Source organism: Seriola lalandi, unplaced genomic scaffold, assembly GCF_002814215.2.
Source record: "Seriola lalandi dorsalis isolate HSWRI2012SDOR001 ecotype SW California unplaced genomic scaffold, Sedor1 jcf7180002052130, whole genome shotgun sequence".
NCBI lineage: Eukaryota > Metazoa > Chordata > Actinopteri > Carangiformes > Carangidae > Seriola > Seriola lalandi.
The window spans coordinates 472245-492791 of NW_019522683.1; the positions used below are offsets into that span (position 1 = coordinate 472245).

The window sequence follows — 20547 nt, forward strand, 5'->3', positions numbered from 1 at the left end:
TTTGTCTAATGCAGCAATTAATATTAAAGAATTTTTCAGGATTTTATCACACTTTCACAAATAGTACTGCAAAACTACCCTGCAATATTTAGACATTGTTTTAAGACAAAATGACACACCCCATAAACCTTACACACAGTGTGCTTCTTTATAGTGGACAGTCATCAGGTCACCTGATGTCACATCACAATAGTTTATTTGGCTTGCTCCCTCCACTCTGCAGCTGTCCGTGTGGCGTTTCACATGATTCTCCTGTGGTGTACATTAGTAACTGATGGCTGATTTAGTAATTAAAAAAAAAAGAAGATATTTCAGATTAAATGGTGGGTAAATTTTTAAAACCAGTAATCTGGACTTCATAATAGTGGGAGAGGATCATGAACATTACTTAATGACACCTAATGATGGCATTGTTCACGCTGACTAATGCTGTCATGTATAAGAAAGGAAAAATTACCGGCTCAATGAGTCAGTGGCCTTGGTCATTAACATGCGTCTCGGGTGATCTGATCACAAGTGGACAGCCTCAAGTACAGGTGTGAATGCATCCAAGACACATTAAGGACGCATTTGAGATCTGATCACTCGGACAACATTCGGAGGTGGTCTGGACCGAATGTGGCCACATTCCCATAAAGATGTGTTTTCCTGATTGAGTCTGTCTCCAGTGATGTCTTTAGTCCCTCTCTGCTGTCTGGCATTCCTACCCGGTTGACGCCTGACAAGTATCTCTGATTGGCCAGTGCATCTTTGTCCTGCATACCAAGCTGAGTAGCTGACGGATGACACAACGCTGTCCACTCAAGTCCTGACATGTCCCAAAAAAAGCTACAGTGTTTTTTTTTTTGCAAATGCATTTCCCCCTTTTTTTTATTCTTATCTGTTTACAGTAACTTTTCTCACAAAATTCTCAGACATCTGGCTGCCTATCTACCATCCATTTTCATCTGTGTCATTCCAAAGATTTCATGGTAAGAAGACCTTTCAAAAAAATGCTTCACTCCTCAGTTAACTGTCCTAACTCAAGACGTACACAAACACAACCAGCTGACATGAGTTATTGCACTTATCATCTCATATGATCATCTCATTACTGACTGCAGAAGGCAGGTCTTTGACCATGAGTTGTACCTCGAACAATTCACAGTGACTCCTGGAAAACCACAGCCTCTGGTCTTGTGAAGTGAATGACCTCGGGCTGAATTGACCTAATCTGTTGTGATGAGTAATGCAGAGACTCGGGTAATTACAGCGATGGTGAGGAAGATTGCTGTGTGATGTTTGTTTGTTACACAGAGTGCAAGATAGGAACCGAAGTAGGTCAGATCTAGACCGTATCACCACTCGGAATCCCATTAAATCATGCCCATAATATTTGTTTTAGACCAGTTAAGTAGTGTGTTTTGTACACATGCGGATGTATGGGTTGCAGTTCTATACTGTTGGCTCGGATGTGGGACTTTCTTGGCTGTGATTTCGGGATATTTTGAATGCGGTTTGTTCCCTCTCTGCGTCAAACACATCAAACGATCTTTTCATCAGCTGTGACCTCAGGATCTATTCCAGGCTCTAAGCCAGCCTGATATCAACAGACATTTATCACCACCACCCAACATTAAGACTCATCAGCAAGCCCATAGAGCTATGATTAAACCTCATAAAAAAAGACATGCCTCCATGGTTGTTTGCGTTTCTTAACGTGAGAGTTTGAGTAAGAACAGTTCCAGTTGTGACATGTCCTGACTTCAGAGGAACATCTCTTTCATGCGTTACCTCATTTGATCTTACTTGGCCTCCTTATGGCCTCCTCCCAAGAGGCCAAGTAAGATCATGACATGAACCAGGACAGAGCCTTGGGTTTGATCGCATAAGAGTCTTGTGAAAGTGAAGTCATAAAGCGTGTGCAGAGGCTTGAGCTGTACTCTTTGATTTTTGATTGACAGAGAAAGGACTTGCACAATACAGCAAGATTCAATGAAAAAATAAGAAATAAACATACACCAACCTTATTTGATGGACTGAAAAATAAAGGGTAGCAGCTGGGCAACTACAAGGTTAAAAATGAAATCCTCAGCAAGCTGGGAAAGCGTTTTGAGGGATATGTGAATAACCATTGGTCTTCTTACTTTTTAACAAGAGCAAAAAAATGTAAAACTGAATTGCTATCTGATGTAACTACAAGAACATGACAGAACATTGCTAAAACATAGGAAGGGTGAAATGTCAAAAGGTCAGTCATAAACAGTGAGCTGTGCTGGTGTCTTCTTCACGCTGAGTTATCTCTTCCCTTCTTCGGCCTCAGTTTCCAGGCTGATTTACGATGCTGCTGTCTGAGTTTGTTCCTGTGGTCTGATGAAAAAACCCCAATGAGCTGCACGACACCTTCACCATATACGCACACACCTAGATGCTTGTGACTTGCTTCTTCTATAATCAGCCTGTGTAACTATGAGAACATGACAGTTGCTTTGCAGGGCTAAGACACAACACCAAGTTTGAGGGCAGATATTTTTTCTCTACGCCATCTGTCACTGTAGCTACTTCCCACCTGTTGGATGAACACTGTGCAGTACTGTTCTGTCTTCAACTAAAATATTGTCAAATTACTCAGAGTTGAAGTCAATCATTTGCTCTGTGAGGGAAAATAAAATACTTGCATGTAGACTAAAAGGTGCACTTTTCTCTGCAGCTTTCTTAATTAATGAATTAATTGTTTCATGGGCACAACTTAGTTATTTTCATTATACATTAATATGCAGATTTTCTTGATTAATCATTCCATCATTTGATCTACAAAACATCAGAAAACTAAACAATATGTCCATCACGATTTCCTGAAGTCCAAGGTGATGTTATCAGATGTCTCGTTTTGTCCACCCAACCATCTAAAACCAGAAATAATCTATTTACTATAATGTAAAACAAAGAAAAGCGGCAAATTCTCATATTTAAGCAGCTAAAAGCATCCAGTGTGTGGTATTTTTGCTTGGAAACAAACTTAATGACTAATCAAATGGGTGATATGGGAGTATCCAGGCAGTTTTCAGGATGAGAGGAACTGGGCTGTGTAATTAGCTAGCCCAAGCCTGTCATTAACAGAAGCCTCTGGAAGACAGCCAGTGCTAATTGTTTATGTGCTGTCAGTCAAGTCTCTTTGTGCTCTGCAGCTTCCGCACAGTTTACTGCCCTGGAAACCTGCTGTTTATGCCAGTTAAAGCCGATCACCTTGTTCTGCGGACAATGGAACATCTGTGTTCCAAGATGAGTGAGTGCTGAAAGAGGGAGAATGGTGGAAGGAGGAAAAGGAGGTATGGAGACTTTCCCAACTGCAGGGCCCCTCTCTGCCTCAGGTCACCCCGTCATGCTCTGCTGTTAGAGCTGGGGGGAAGCTACAGTCTCCACACACACACACACGCGCACACACACACACACACACACACACACTGTCACAGTCAGATGAGTCTGCCCTTCATGCCTTGTAAAACACAGTCATCATGCGTCCCCCATCGCCACAGGAAGTATTCTGCGTCATCATCAATCTTGTAGCGTGTGGACTGCATACAGAGCAGAGGAGTCTGAGACTTTCCAGACTTAGTTAATTTTCTTTAGTCAAAACTTTTGGTGAACTGACCTACTTGTTTGGTGATTTATAGTGATATCAGCCTTTTATTAAATATCAGATAAAAGGTAGCTTGTGTCGGTAGCCTCATGTTGTTGGTTTACTTTCAAATTAATGTGACAATTAATGTGACACCAATTGACAATGTTTTTTACTAGCCGAACCATTTATTTTATCAGATATAACAAATGTCTTCATGGTCATCCTCCTCCTCATCATCTGTATTTTAATGGAGACGTTTTTCTGTCTTATGTTTCCTGCTGGGATTCAATTTCAGAGAAGGAACATCTTTCTTTTTTGAAATATTCATAAATCTTAAAATAGTCTAATAAACAAATGTATGTAGATATTGGCTGCTCCAATCCAAACAATATTAAGCCTTCAAACATGCACACTGATCAAACCATGATCCAAAGGGATATAGTTTTCATTATGCATGTATTGGGGGTGATTGAACTGACCTGCAGTTGGGTCACAAACACAGGGACAACTTGAAGTTTTACGTTTACTATACGTGTAATTACAAAAGTGATATTACATTGTAATGCTTAACAGGCAGATACACACTGAAATGCTGCTATGTCTTGTCTATATGGGCAAAGAATGGGCCCCTTATATTTGAGAATTTCTTCAGGGAACTGGTTTTTCAGAAACTTCATTTTTCTTCCTGGATTTGATCAACGCGAACATCAAATATTATCATGTGGCTGTACAAAGATGCAAAGTAAATTCTGAACTTCTTTTTGCCTGATTGTATTTTATGTTTTGACAAATAGCCTTCTGCAGCACATTGTGCAACAGTGTTATTGAAGGGTTTAAACTTTGTTTTTTGTTGGTGTAGGATGTTTTACAATAGCCCAGTGAAAAGATTCTTTTTATAGTTCATGCAACACGTGGGATTACCAACCCATACAAACACTACACCACTCCATTGTTGCAGAAATCCTCCTGGTCCATCTCATTCAATGCAGATTGGATGATGATGTTGACACAATCTCTAGATCTTCTTTCCTTCAGTCTAGCAATTAAGTGGACAATGCAGTCAGTGTCTTTCATCCACTGATGTCATGAGAGCCATTTTCTTGTTCCCTTGCTTGTCTAACAGCTCTGCCTGTTTTGTTAGGCATGTCTTTATGTGCACAGGGACTATTAAGGGTTTTATGTTTCTCATTTTGTGTGTGTGTGTGTGTGTGTTTGTGTATGTGTGTGTGTGTTGTCCTTGAGCCTCTTGGAATACATCAAAAGCCTGTTACCAAACTTACCAAAGTGTGTGCTCAGCAGAAAGACTCACATGTGTTTCTGATTCCCTCTTTAGCCCATAAATACCATTCTCCTCAGTAGATTGTCTTTCTGTAATAACACATGGCATCACGCAGAATATGTGTATATATATTTATATGTGTGTCTTCTGCATTCTTAAGAAGCTGTTTTTAAGTTTTTCCTTCAAAAGAAATACACTCATACATACATAACCCACAACACAGCCTGCTTACACAGACACAAACACACACACACACACACACACACACACACACACACAACATGCAAACATGACCTTCCACAACTCTGACTCCAAACTGAATCCAGCCACAAATATGGATAATTACAGTGTAGTTTGGGAGCTGTCCTTTGTGAACTTGAATACTGAATTTGAAGTTTTATATGATGATGTTTGCAACACTCGAAGAAGACTCATGTCTCATGTCTCAGCAAATAACATACAGTCTTCTTCCTCCTCCAGGTGGCTCCTCTGTCTGGCAGTCTGAACGGGGAGCTCCTCATGTCGTCTGGCCTCACCAACTCCACCAGCGCCTCCGATCTGCCCCTGCCTCAGAAGCCCCTAGTGCGCGCCAGCTTGTCTGTAGCGCCAGCCGACTATCCAGAGCGCCCTGAGGTGATGTTGCGGCGCGAGACGGGCTCCTCCACCCTGCCACTGAAGACAGAAGTGCCGCTCCATCTCTTCAGCACCACCAACCAGCAGCACAAACTGGTCGGGGTGCAGCAGCAGATCCCCACCAAGCTGGCCGCCTTCAGCAGCGGCAAAGGGAAAGGAGGCAAGAGTGGTAAAGCTTCACATCGCACTGACAGCACAGGTAAGGAGTTAGACTTCAGATACGGAGTTTCACATGATTAATAGATGGCAGGATGGTTGAGCGGTACTGCACAGTCACAGATTGAATCCACATAACTCATTCAAGTGTTCAGTTATTTCTCCCAGCCTGCAGCTCCCTGGGCGGACAGGACTGTTTGTTGAAATTTATTTTACTAAAAGCAGCTGCTTACAGTTGAACATACACCAACTAATACTAATATGAAAAGGATAATAAAATGTACCCTTTTAAAAATGTTTTATGAATGTTGCACTGATGTTTATTCCTTTCTCTCTTACTGTTGCTGGTGATCTTTATCAGAGCAGTATTCTGGGTTTTTCTTCCTCACTGTCACTGATATCCCAGCCATCTGTGCCTGACATGAGCTTGACCTGATCAGCATCATTTAAGTGGATCATTAGGGTCACATTAGCTGTCTAAATTGGGGCCGGGCCAGACTCCTCCAGTTTGCTAATGCAATCTAATTTTACAATTAAATCACCTTCTATCTTTGTTTGTCTCTTGTTTTCTTTTCCCCCCTCCCCCTCCTCTTAGCCTCAGTGGATATGAAGCAGATGCTGAAGTTGTCTGGCCGAGACGAAAATGCCCAGAAGGCCAAGCGCTCGATCAGCCCCCACCAGCAGCTCTCGCTGACAGCCCTGCATCACCACACGGGTACCTACTTACACACACACAGACATACTGTTCGTGAACACACACTCTCCCTCCTTCACTCCGTTAGGACAGACCCGAACACAATCTCCTCCTGTCTGTCCTTGCCTACTGCATTATTAAACTTCTGTTCTCACAGACACACAAACATGAGACACACACATTGTCCACCTGGGCAAACCCGACTCCACCCGATCACGTTCCTCTCTAAAGCAGCCTTCATGCCCAGCCTCACCCTGTGTAAACACCTATCAATTTCACATGCTTCACTGTGATTAATGGCAGGCTGTACTGCTGACACAGACATTTTAACACTTTAATCCGGTGTCCTTGCAGTTACTACTGACAAAAAACACTGGCAGGATTACATGTGATAGATTTCAGTTAGAGTGAGTAAGCCCTGCTGTATTAAACGAGTACAATTGACTAATGTGTCGGTAGTTTTTATGCTATTTTTGGTGTAATCCCTTGTTCTGTAATGATCTTTACTTTATGTCTCTGACAGATCAACTCAGTCCTCCAGACAGCGCAGGACCAGACAGCCAAACCACCTCCTCGGTCAGTACCTCCCTCCCTGCAAATATTCAGAAGCCCCCCATGCCTCCTGCACAGTCCCATCCTCAGCCCTCCATGCAGACTTCCACCATGCCTCCCCACTCACAGAGCAGCGGATTTCTCCAGTTCCAGTCCCACGTGCAGCCGCAGGGCCTCAGTCCAAACGCCCAGGCCCATGTCCCGGTAAATCACGGGCTCAGCCACAGCCACAGCCACAGCCACAGCCACAGCCACAGCATGCCGCCTCCGTACAAGATCCCCACAGAGGACCTCAACAAGGAGGACGTCATCTTTTTCTAAACTCCAGTTCTGCTGCCCTCAGATCAAGCACTGATCACAAAAACGATAAAAGAAAAACTATTTTGGGATGGTTACTGATCCCCAATCAACCACAAGGTCCATTGCAAGGAGCCACTTATATGTGGTAAAGTGACGATGATCAGTGTGGGCAGGTGTGTTGTTATTGACTGTTGAGGTCAGGTAGTTAAAATGTATGTACAAAGTTGCAGCAGTCTATTGCAGAGAGCCTTTGTCAGAGCTACAGTGGCTCACAGAAAAAAATCACAACATTTTATTCAAAAAAGAGGACTTTCTTTTAAACGGTTTCTTCTTTTTTTATTTTTTTTTCTCAACAAGTATGAAGAGGGAACCTTTGGCAGAACAAAGGTGTCTTGAAACAAGTATGAAAAGGTTTAAATGAAGTCGCAACAACCCAAAGACTTTAGCTGCAAGGGCTGAAGGTAATTTGACTGAAAGGAACAATGTGAAAGAAAAACGGTTGGGTGCATTTCAGGAGACTCTGGTCAGGCTGGTTAGTGAAGCATGTACAAAGTGAAAGGTGCAGCGGCGGAGCCCCGGCCTTAAACCTCTGCTTCTACTGGACCTGGAACCACAAGAAATGATTCAACAGAAACTCAGAAGAACTCTTAATACCCGGACACTCTCTTCTTGATGTTTCATTTGCACAGTGTAAATACTCCATTCCAGACTTATGAATGACCTTTTGTGGACAAAATGTGTGTTGTTTGGTTGTACAGTTGTGAAGGTTCTTTTAATTTAGTTCTTCTTGTTCTGCTTAATCATGCTTATTGCAGATGGCTGACATTGTGGATTACATCTGTAGTGCTGCCAGTGGTTCCGAAACCTGACTTGCAATTGGTCACCAACCTGTTTTTTCACACTGTTGTTTAATATTACTTTGTTTCAATTAAGGGATAATTTGGCTTTTGGCAAGTTGTACTGTTTTTCCAGCCCAAGCAGAGTGGGACAAACTCAGGGATGCCTTTCTTGTGTCAGTAATGTCAGTATAGCTTTCTCTAGGTCTGTTCCTGCATTTCATAGAAGCAGCTCTCCTCAAAAACACTGAGGGTTAAAAATTAAACCGTTTTATTTAACCAATTAACAATATTTCCCAGCATTTTCAAAAGTAGGTTCACTTCTTTAATAGACATTTGCAACAGAGATTTGTGTAAATTTGAGTATGTACTTTATTTGAATTAGTCCTCAACCTTTTAAGTTTAAAGGACAATGTTTCAGACTTGTAGCTGAGCTGCTATTGATCCCATTACACACCCAGGAAATTAGCTAAACTTGGCTAAATTTGGCATCATTCAGTTTATCTTGTAGACATCCAAAAGGCCTCAATGAGTTTGTCACACCCTAGGGTACATTTCCCAAAAACTATCCCTTTAAGAAACACCTGTTTGTTAGTATTTTAGTGGAGCTGTAGTGTACTGTACAATTCAGGACATTTAATGCTGTATGTTCTTTTAAAGGTAGAAATTTTAACTGCTTCATATTTCTGGACAGATGCTAAGAAAATAGAAAATGTGGGCTTAAAAGAGACCATAAGTAATAGTTACAACAGAGATGAAATGCACTGAAAATATTAAAATCCATCATCACATCAATAGAAAATAGAACATCATGATTTTGCATTAGCTGCTCCAGTAGAATAAAGGCCTGTTTGTTAATCCCAAAGGTAAATGGCTAAGATCATTCAGATAAGTCGGACAATGACAACAAGGCCTGAATGTGCATAACGGAGCACAGTGTTAACGCAGTTTTATATCTTCCACTGTAGTTATTGTAACGTGGCTTCTGTATACATGTACAGAGTTTTCTAGAGCCTCATAGGACAAATTAAAGCGAGGAGTGTACAGAAAACTGAAGCATTTTAAAGTTTATAGATTCCCCTGCTCATTCCGCATTGGTCCTCATTTTTCACCCAACTGAGGAAATGAAAAGTTCATGTGATTGACAAGTCATTTTTTTGAAAGCTTGTGTCTCTGGAGCTCAGTTTGCTGACTTGACAGTTTTGTAAAATTGCAAAGCCGCTATATCTTTGAGTTAAATATGAAGATGTCCGTTTTAATCGAGGCCCTCAGGTCTCATTGACGGTGTGTTTTAATGATTGCTGATGACATTTCATTAGCTGAGTCTTAAATCTCTGTGCCTGACAGAAAAGCGGTACTGTACAGTGCAGTGGTCCTGCAGCAAAAGAAGACTATCAGCTATTATCTGAGATTTCAGTCTTTATCTTTCTTCACAGAAGAAATATGGGGATGTCCATCCCATTACTTCTCACTGTATCTACATGAGATTCCTTTAAATCCTGAAGTAGTTGACACATTGATGCATTCTGTCTCTGGAGAGGAAAATATTAGAAGAGCTTTTTGTCTTTGTCCAAATAAGCTCGTCTCTGAAGGTGTGATCACTACCTGGAGTTTGAGCAAGTTTTCTAAGTGTTGATGTATATTATGTATATTGTTGTACATACCGTACCTGATCTCTTCTGCACCGACTGCCCTCATCCTACACATTCTTGTATTAGAAACAGATAGTTGACATGAATCAAGATGCAAAAGTCAGCCAAAAGTCTGTTTGTGTATATGTGTATGTACACTTAAGATACAAACCCATGTGTGTATGTACAGTATGGTACGCCTTTGCTTGGATAAACTCGTGGCAGTTTATGAAACCACAATCAGTCATTGCTGTTGTATAAATCAACAAAAATGGAAGGTGTGTATATTTAATCTCCTGATCTGCATTGATGTTGTAGCTTTGAAGTCGAGGTGCAGTGTCTGTCGTATTTGTCCTACAACTCATGAGTGATGTTTCACCAAGATTATGTAGCAGTCATAAAAAACGAAACCATCTGCTCGTTTCAGTCGGTTAAACCAAAGAGACATTCGGCTGACTGGGCTCCTGTCTGTGCTCGTGTATGAAGGATGAATAACACTGTGCTGGTTGTGTGGTCGTCCACAAAGTGTTATTACTTGTAGAAACACCCTCCAGGGAGTGTCCATAACAAGTGTGTTTACAGCACATTGTAGTCCAGTTCATATCCTGCTTCAGGTCTAATTTTTGGATTTCCTGTTTGTTTTGCAGCCTCACATCCACAAATCACAAACGTGTCAAACTACACAAACAATAAACCATGAAGTCGACAATAAATCAAATAGGTACGCCAGAGTACGGCACATCCTAACTATAGTGTCTGATTTTTTTTCCATGATCCGTACATGGACTCACTTAACTCTGTTGTTGAATAAATATTGGATTTATGAACGCCAGCACTTCATCATCGCAAAGAACCATGGGCTGTTAATGCGCATGTGAACATACTTTTGGTGGTTTTCAGTGGGTTGAACCCAAATTAAAAAAGGCTTTCCAGATTTTGACACAACAATCCCAAATAAAGGTCTACTTACTAGCTTTTTCCCCCAGAGCTTTCACCCATCTCACACAGTCTTCAGCCAGTGCTTAAAAATCCCAACATGAGCGGGAAGTGTTAAAAGTGCTATTGATAATATCATGACGGCTTCTAGCTCACATATGACAACTGAACAAACTCCATTCTCGGATGAAGACCATATGATATGGTTGAAAGCTGTAGAAGAAGCCAGTAGGTCCACTTTTGAGTTAGCATTGTTTTTGTAAAACAACTTTTTCCAAGTTAAATAATTAACTTTTATTTACATGTTTGTTCATTTTCCTGTATTTCCCCGTGTCTCTTTTTTAATTCTGTGAGTGAGAGATGTTAAACAACAGGAAAAGTGGTGTAAGAGCACTTTAGTTCTGCTCCAGGTACGAGACTTTTATCTGTGGATTATAATGGGCCTCGACAGGAGAGGTGGATGCTGCCTGTTGCTGTCACTGTTTGGATCAACTCAAGTCTTAAATGTTGTTTTGCTGTACTGAACTACTTAACCTTTTTGCTCTGTTTTAAAACTTGGAAGCCAGTCAGTCACATCACTGTGTGTGTGTGTCTGTGTGTATCTCAGTGTGGGTTTGTGTCTGTGTGTGTGTGTGTATGCACTCACCACCAAAAACACAGTGGAAACATTTCTAACCGAGTTGTTTTCAATCGTGTTTTTTATACACACACACGCACACGCACACGCACACACTCTCATACACACACATTGGACCTGTAATGTGTAAATAACCATGAACATATTTTATTTCCTCTGCCAATTTTACACTAGTCACTTTGGATAGTAGCATACTTGAAGGGGAAAATGAATATTTATAATGCTTATTATTATTGTCTGTGAACTTTTATTTACCAAGAGCTGTCTAAAGACGTTTGTAGCACACAGCAAAACTGATTTTTGTACTGTTTTATTTTATTCACTGCGAGACGTTAGAATGACATGTGGACATGAACTTGCTGCCTTAGAGAGAGTTTAGTAATAAAAAAAATGTTGAAAAGATTTTTCTCTTTGTTTTCATTGTCTTGAGTTTTTAAATCGCAGTCGACAAAAGCTAATTGTTTGGTTTGCAGCGGATTTGAATCATTGCTGTTCAGGCTAAAGTCAAGCATGCAATGGTTGATTCCCATTCGTGTGAATTTGTATTTACAAGGATTTGTTCTTGTTTTTTTCCCCTCACCAACTACCACATGAGCGTGTAACATATAATTCTGCCTCATTATTTAGATTTCTACTCACTGCTCGTCAAAATAATCCTGACCACCCAATTAGTTAGCACCATAGCCATTCCTCCTCAGTGTCTAGGAGGTGCAGTAAGTGTTATTGTCTCTGTGTTTAGACGACCTAATAACAGTCTATTCCCAGACAAAGCTCTATTTTCAGGTGCTGTGGTTGAGGCTGTTCAATCCCTCTGTAGACCTTGCTAACAGCAGGACTGCCAGTTCCTGCGTTATTGTCATTCTGGCTGGGAAGACGCTACAGTAGTGGCCAGTTTTTATTGTCTGCTGTCATTAGTGGCTTTTCTCTGTCTCCTCTCAACAATTATTTTTCCAGGCTGCTTCCCCTGTGGAGGGAAGCTGCGTTTGTCTCCGTTGTTGTTTTTGTCTCGTTCCTTCCACTGCTCTGCCCATTGCATGTCTCCCTGTCTCTTCCCCTCTCATCTAATGCCTCCAATCCATCTCAACTCAACCGCCTTACAGCTCGGAGGCGTTTTATGTGATGCAGTTTGCAGGAAGTCAGGAGTCTTGGCTGTTGCTATTCTGTCACAGAGGCTCTTCTCACCACAGACTTAAACAAAAAGATTCTCCCCAGAGACTGACGTGCAGACGAACCTCCCTGCAGGCTCATAAAACACAGAAAAATCTTAGTTTGATAGACTCCATCTCAGCAGTTGGTTTCTATTTGTTTTTGTTCTTCCACTCAGATCTAACAGCTTCCTTGTGCTTTGGCACCATGTAGGTTGGAATGAGCCATTAGGCTTTTAACAGAGTCTAGCTTGGCCACTGACACCAGAATTCAAATTCAGGGTTCCCAACCTCAAGATGAAGCAATGTGTCCTTGTGACCCTTACATGTGTCTCATTGGTTGAGATGATTTCAACCAAACAATGTTTTTTTGTTTTCTTGTTTGAATAGTTTTAAGAAAGCAGAAGACATAAAGTTACCCACTCTACAGCCATGCTGGAGTGTTGGTGAGGCTGTGCTTAAAGGATAGGTCTGGTAATATTCTATATTTTTCTTCAACAAGCCCCTTTTGATCCTACTAACAAGTATTGCCATAGACTTCAGTTGTTCAAAAACTATTAAAAGCACATCAATGAGCCACACGGATGCACTGGGCATCATCGTTCTTTCTTTCTGATGAATGTGAGCACTGTATTTTTTGGTTTTTAGTCAATCCCACATACTCCATCCTGCTGTTACTGCTACTCACAAGAGCACTCAAATGTGTATGGCTGAATGTGTAAAGCTGAATATAATACCCAAAAGTGCACTTTAGCGCCACAGACAGACGGTGGAACTTGTAAAGAAATGGACTAACACATTGTTGGTTTTGGTCTATTTACTGTATTTGGTGACAATACTAAGCACAGAAGTGCTTTGAACTAAATGATACTGTCACCATGCTATTGTCCGAACGTCATATAGATCCATCCAATTGAGACATTTCCCTCCAGGCTACAAATGGTGGCACTAGTGGAAGTTTGAGGATCACCAAAGTCAGTAAGATACACCTTCTGGATACCATGAATGTCTGTTCAAGATTTCATGGCTATCCATCAAGTAGTTTTTAAGGTATTTCAGTCTGGACCAGCCGACTGACAATGTCATGGACCCTAGCATGGCTAAAAAAAAAAACCTTGTTAATCATCTTGTGACCCTTCCCCTTGTGGGGTTCTTATGTTGGGAACCACTGCTTGTAAACTACATCAGCAATGTTTCTAAACCAGACTACATCCTCCGTAACCTCCAGCTTGCTGTTTTTGCAAGTGATGTTCTGAAGGAATGTGCTTGTTGGCTGCTTATCTGAGTCTTGTTTCATTGCCCCTGGCTGACACAAAGATCCTCTTGTTGAAAAGACACAAAGCGGACTCTATCTGCCCTCTTTGCTAACACCCAAGGTGATTACGGAGAGATAGCCGGTACTAAAACATGTCTCTCAGCCAAGGCTGCTTCAAACTCTGCTTACACACCCTCCTTGGCAGGCTGTGGTATATTCTAGAAAAGAGAAGTCTGTCCAAGATAAGGCATTTTGATTCCTTTTTTCAGGCTGTAGTTGTTATCACTGTTTGATAAAGAGCAATGAAGGTTGGTGGCTGGGAGAAACTTTGTGTTTTTACATCAGTGTGTCTCCTTGGACACTAGATATTTATCATGGGTCGTAAAGTCTGATATGTAAACTTGGAGCGATTTCATGCTGTCTGGCTCATGGTTTTGCTTTGGATGAATGAGAATCATTGTTCCCCCCACCTGCTCACCTGATCTTCCATCTTGCATCAACAAAGGTAGTCCCTGTGAAGGGGGCAAGAGTGAAAAGGCCTCTACAGAGAAAGGTTATGTCAGGTAGGAATCAGATCAGGTGGAGGGCTTTTGTTCTGCCACAAGAGACGCCTCAGGTGAATTGAAAGGGACAGATGGATTATAAAGGAAGTGTGCGCACTGCTGACTCGCCCTTTGTGCTCACAGCATTTGCATTTTGCAGTCAGCTGTAGCCTGGTGAGTGACTGGTCAGTCCAGTTTTATTCCCATGTGTCCGTGTGCTCACTATACTGCATCAGGAAGTGATGAATGCTGCCATTGTGACAGTTCAGCCCGTAACTGATTTGATTCTCAGAGTTATGATACTCAATTATAAAACAATACTTAGTCTTATACTAAAAAAATAGTTTGACAGTTTGGAAAATACATTTAAATATGTTTATTTGCTTTCTTGCAGAGCGTGAGATGAGAAGATCGATACCTGTGTCCGCCAGTTTGCTTAGCTTAGCATAAACACTTAAAGCAGGGGGACATCGATCTGAACCACCAAACCATTATTTAACCCTTTTTGTCCTCCCAGCTGCCACTGGACATAAATATGACGTCAGAAATATGTTGGACTCAATCAACTCTGGAGAGACATTAAATTTTGAAATGTAAATTAGGTTGACGTCAAAACTCAATGTGAACTAATTGACATTAGCTGTGTCTCTAATCAGGGGCTGCATCCTTTGGGGGCTGCATTTGAAGACCAGTTGTGCAACAGCAGTGTGACTAGGCTGTGCCATTTCAAAGGCTCCTTCAAATGCAGCTGAGAATGCGACCATATTTTCCTGGGCCACAAATGATCCAATAGGTGGATCATTCATGGCCCAACCTATCCCAAGATTCATTGCGTGCCGGTAATGAAAATAATATGGCAGCAAACAACACCGACAGAGAGCCTGAGCATTACACTTTTGAATGAAAGTATCAAGTTTCAGCCCAGATCAACAGCTAATGGTACAACTGTTAAAACCAAGGACCTTATATTATCAAGTTTTTGTGAAAAAAAGTTTTGTGTTGTCATGGTTGCTAGGCGACAGGATCGGCAATTTGTAAATGGATGGTAAAGACAGGCACAGATGGTGAGGCGAAGCGAAAATTCTTCATGCTCCAGACCGACTCATTTTTCATTCAGACTTCGCGGACGGTTGCGAAGGGCCACACCTTCGTGGACTGGATCCGCCAAAGGATGCGGCCCTGAATTGAGACACTAATGTGTTTGGCAAACGTTGGGTTTTTATCTCGACTAGAATGTCAGTATTTTGTATGTTAAAATGGCATGAGACATTTGAAAGATTTGGGATTTTAGTTACTTAACATCATAACTTAACATCAACGTGCCTAACAGAACACTGTCATCAGTAATCTATGTTAAATTGATGTTGGCATTCAATGTTGTTCTGACATTGGACCCAATGTCAAAACTTATATTCAACCTATTATCAACGTCTAATGACAATGGTGGCCAGCTGCATGCCTGAAGGGTCTGATTCTGGCTTTAGCCTTATATTCAGTGTATGGACATGAGAATGGTATCAGTCCTCTCATCTAACTCTTGGCAAGACGATGTGAGTGTAAGTGTACTTCCCAAAATGTTGAACTATTCCTATTTGAAAAATGAAGAATTATACTACTGAACTCAGTAGTAGTATATACAATTTATATAAAGCCAATAATTACACTACAATACAATAATTACCAAGATCAGATAAATTCAAGTAGTGCCCATAGCTGCAGTAACAATAATAATAATAATAAACTCTATCAATACATTATTGTACAAAAACAAGTCTACAAAGTGCTTCACTCACAAAAAATACTCAGTTCATTTACATAGTAAAACGCTTTAAGCATTTTCCATCTGCGCTTCAGGATGCAGTATTGTTCAGGGCTGATGCAGTGTGGGAGGTCTCTGGTATTTTCAAAGAAGTCGAAAGTACACACACAAACGCACTCTCACACATTTCTGGTACCTTAAGTTAAACGCTAGTGGTGCCAAGACAAATAGCCTCCTGGCAGCAAGCATGGAAAACCCTCCTCCAAACCCAATGTGAAGAAGTGGGCAATTTAATTTGCTAACTTTCTCCCTGGAAAGACCCAATAGGAGCTATGTGTAAAAGTTTCTTTGCCATCAACAAAGATGTTTCTGAAAGTCTGAGAAAAACATACATGAGGGAATATGTGTGCTGCCTATAAGAAAATGGGAATACAAAGTGGAAAATATGTATAGTTAGATAGTAAAAGAGGACAAAGAGCCCGCAGGGAGCCATTAAATCCAGATAGTGATTTGACATGAATCTAAGGCAAGTAAAAGGGAGCTGTAGGCTCTCACTGTCAGGTAAAGCAGATGCACTTTTGTTGATGGTACACTTAAACCTTTCTGTATTATCTTGAGGAGTTCTCTGTCAGGATTTGTTGTCCCTTTCGAAGAATGTAGCCCAAGGTGGTGCACTTTCGTCCAGTACAAGCCTTTCAACATCATCAAAAGCGCTTTGATTATTTTCCATGAGTGCTTTTGCATCTTCAAAACCACCACAACATTCTTTGTCCTTGATCGTCTTTTTTTAACGTAACACTAGCAGATGAAGGAAAAATGGGAGAATTTAGACAGGCTGCTAAACCAGAAAGATCCAAACTCAGCTCTAAATGGACGAACTGGGGTGAGGATAACCGCGTACAGCTTCCTCAGCACTTCCTCCTTTCATCTTGGAAGAGTGGAGCGCAGCAGAGCTCATCGCAAGTGTAGAGCTGCTCTACAGGGGAGATCTAAACACAGCCTCTCTGATTTAGGAGCTGGAACGGAGCAGTCGCCAGCCTCCCACCAGAGCTGGCAGGCAGGGTTGGATGGCTGTCTGGCCACTGTTGTTGGGGGGAGGAGGGAGGAGTGGGGGAGTGGAGACAGGAAGACGCTGCCAAAAGACCAAAAGGCCACTAACTGCTGCAACACCAGAATGAGACAAAGCTCATTGGGTTTGTGTGCCAGTGTGCAGAAAAAAAGAAAAATTGAATTTGAAAATCTGCTGATCTAATTCATTCAACATGTCTACATCCTTCACTAAACACAAAAACAGAAACCCAACACCAATGTAGAAAGAAAACAGGACCAAAATGCCTCAAAAACACAAAATTAGACATTCCTCATCACCACTGTACCTAAGTGTCTCCCTCCAGAGGAGTTAAAAAACAAGCCTGTAATCTAAAACGGTTTGCCATGTGTCAATTTGTATATATTGCTCTGTGCACATAACCCTGTCTCCTACAAATAATATTAATTTCACTTGTTTTACTACATATGTTGTGCAAGAAACAAAGCTGCTATAGGACCACGTCACCCAACAGTGTATTTTTTTTAGTACGCAAAGTGTTATGTTCATGTACCACACACAGGCTGAAGGGATGGTGGTCAGGGTGGGTGGTTGGTGGTTAGGTTTTAGCAACAAAAGCACTGGCTGAGGTTAGGAGAAGATTGTGGTTTGAATTAAATATTAATAACGTCAACACAACATGTCTCATGCCTAAACTCCAGGGTGGCTTTTTCAATATTTAATCAAGACCACCATCTTTACCCAACCTTAACTCAGTGCTCTGAGTCCCTGAACATGACCATGAAAACGTTAATAATGCTTAAAACCAAAATGAAAGAAGTCATCACTGAACAGTTTGCAGATGCATTCTTTATGAACATTTTGTGACTTGTTAAAAAATGTCTTTGTTAAGTTGATTAAAAAGCCAACCTTACAAGTAAAAGCACAAAAAATAAAAATGAAACTGCCATTATATTGCTTTATATAAAGCTACACTACTGGATCATTTCTACAGATGCATTTATGTGTAAGAAGCATTCATTGTTGTAGTTGGTTACAGTGGAGCTAATTCTCACTACTTTTTATACTGTGGGTAATTTATTCAATGGACAATGATCCAAAAATGGATCACATTTAATTTATGGATTAAAAGTTAATTAAGTTGATATTAAGTTGATCTTTGTATATAAAATCTTAGTATGCAAAAAATAACCAGTGACTAAAACTGAAATAAATGTAGTGGAATAAAAAGTACAACATATCCCTCTGATGTTACATGTACAAGCATTTGAATATTCTTAATTACAGTCCATCACTTGCAAATTAGCAGTATGTAAGAGCAGCTGTGAGACAGACCAAAAAAGAAAGGTATTCAAGATTTAATGTGGTGTATTTCTTCAGATTACACTGTACTCCAGTATTATAAACAGAGGGTTAAACACACACGTTCACACATGCACAGTGCCACTGATTCACCTTTTGACTGCATTCACTGTTAAAGCCTTCAGTCATCTGCTCATTCTATAGTAAGGCATAAAAACTCACGGTATAGTATGTTGTGAAAATGTCAAAAAAACATCATAGTATAATAAAGCATACAAACGTCAAAAAACGTCATGGTATAATATGGCGTAAACACATCAAAAACTGTCACAGTATAGGTAGGCATGAAAATATCATAGTATGGTAAGGCATAAAAACGCCAAAAAAAAGGTCATAGTAGAATAAGGCATAAAATGTCATAGTATATGCATAAAAACTTCAAAATTGTCATCGTGTGGTGAATCATAAAAGCGTCAAAAAACATCATAGTATAGTAAGTCATAAAAATGCCAAATTACCATTACTATGGTAAAAGTATAGTTAAAAAACATGTTGCTCCTAAACGACATGTTTTTTAACATGTCATTTAGTATGGCAAAAAAGTGAAAAAACAACATACCACAATAAGACTTAAAAACATAAAAAAAACAGCATAGAATAGTAATATATGAAGACATCATAGTATAGTGAGGCCTTGAGAGTGAGAAAAACGACATAGTATAGTATGGCAAAAAAAGTGAAAAATCAACATAGTAAAATAAGGCATAAAAACATCAAAAAATATCATAGAATAGTAATATATGAAGACATCATAGTATAATGAGGCATTATAAGTGAGAAAAATTACATAATATAGTGAGGCCTTAGCAGTGAGAAAAACGACATAGTATAGTATGGCAAAAAATGTGAAAAAACGACATAGTATAGTATGGCAAAAAAAGTGAAAAATCAACATAGTAAAATAAGGCATAAAAACATCAAAAAATATCATAGAATAGTAATATATGAAGACGTCATAGTATAGGAAGGCCTTAAAAGTGAAAGAAAGTCATAGTATAATGAGGCCTTAAAAGTGAAAAAACGACATAGTATAGTATGTCAAAAAAAGTGTAAAATCAACATAGTAAAATAAGGCATAAAAACATCAAAAAACATCATAGAATAGTATTATATGAAGACGTCATAGTATAGTGAGGCCTTAAAAGTGAGAAAAACGACATAGTATAGTATGGCAAAAAATGTGAAAAAACGACATAGTATAGTATGGCAAAAAAAGTTAAAAAAAACAACATAGTAAAATAAGGCATAAAAACATCAAAAAACTCAATACAATAGTAAAATATGAAGATGTCATAGTATAGGAAGGCCTTAAAAGTGAAAGAAAATCATAGTATAATGAGGCCTTAAAAGTGAAAAAACGACATAGTAAAATAAGGCATAAAAACATCAGAAAACATCATAGAATAGTAATATATGAAGATTTCATAGTATAGTGAGGCCTTAGAAGTGAGAAAAACGACATAGTATAGTATGGCAAAAAATGTGAAAAAACGACATAGTATAGTATGGCAAAAAAAGTGAAAAAACTACATAGTATAGTATCGCAAAAAAAGTGAAAAATCAACATAGTAAAATAAGGCATAAAAACATCAAAAAACATCATAGAATAGTAATATATGAAGACATCACAGTATAGTGAGGCCCTGAGAGTGAGAAAAATGACATAGTATAGTATGACAAAAAAAGTGAAAAAATGACATAGTATAATAGCAAAAAACATAGTATAATAAGGCATAAAAACATCAAAAAACATCATAGAATAGTAATATATGAAGACGTCATAGTATAGTGAGACCTTAAAAGTGAGAAAAATGACATAGTATAGTATGGCAAAAATAGTGAAAAAACGACATAGTATAGTATGGCAAAAAAAGTTAAAAAAAACAACATAGTACAAAAGGGCATAAAAACATCAAAAAACACAATAGAATAGTAATATATGAAGATGTCATAGTATAGAGAGACCTTAAAAGTGAGAAAAATGACATAGTATAGTGAGGCCAAAAAAGTGAAAAAACAACATAGTAAAATAAGGCATAAAAACTTCAAAAAACATCACAGAATAGTAATATATGAAGACGTCATAGTATAGGAAGGCCTTAAAAGTGAAAAAAAGACATAGTATAATAGGGCAAAAAATGTGAAAAAACGACATAGTATAGTATGGCAAAAAATGTGAAA

At 39.7% G+C, this 20547-nt stretch overlaps 1 protein-coding gene across 2 annotated transcripts in view; it reads left to right on the forward strand.

The window, feature by feature from the left end:
• arhgef18b (rho/rac guanine nucleotide exchange factor (GEF) 18b) overlaps nucleotides 1-11657 on the forward strand; it is a 43771-nt gene extending 32114 nt beyond the window's left edge. For both annotated transcript variants that reach the window (XM_023400058.2, XM_087172245.1), the window contains 3 exons: nucleotides 5361-5712; nucleotides 6265-6384; nucleotides 6887-11657. In XM_023400058.2, the coding sequence (XP_023255826.2) occupies nucleotides 5361-5712; nucleotides 6265-6384; nucleotides 6887-7236 (822 nt within the window). In that variant the 3' untranslated portion in view covers nucleotides 7237-11657. The remainder of the gene's footprint in view (nucleotides 1-5360; nucleotides 5713-6264; nucleotides 6385-6886) is intronic.
• The last annotated feature ends 8890 nt before the right edge of the window (nucleotides 11658-20547 follow it).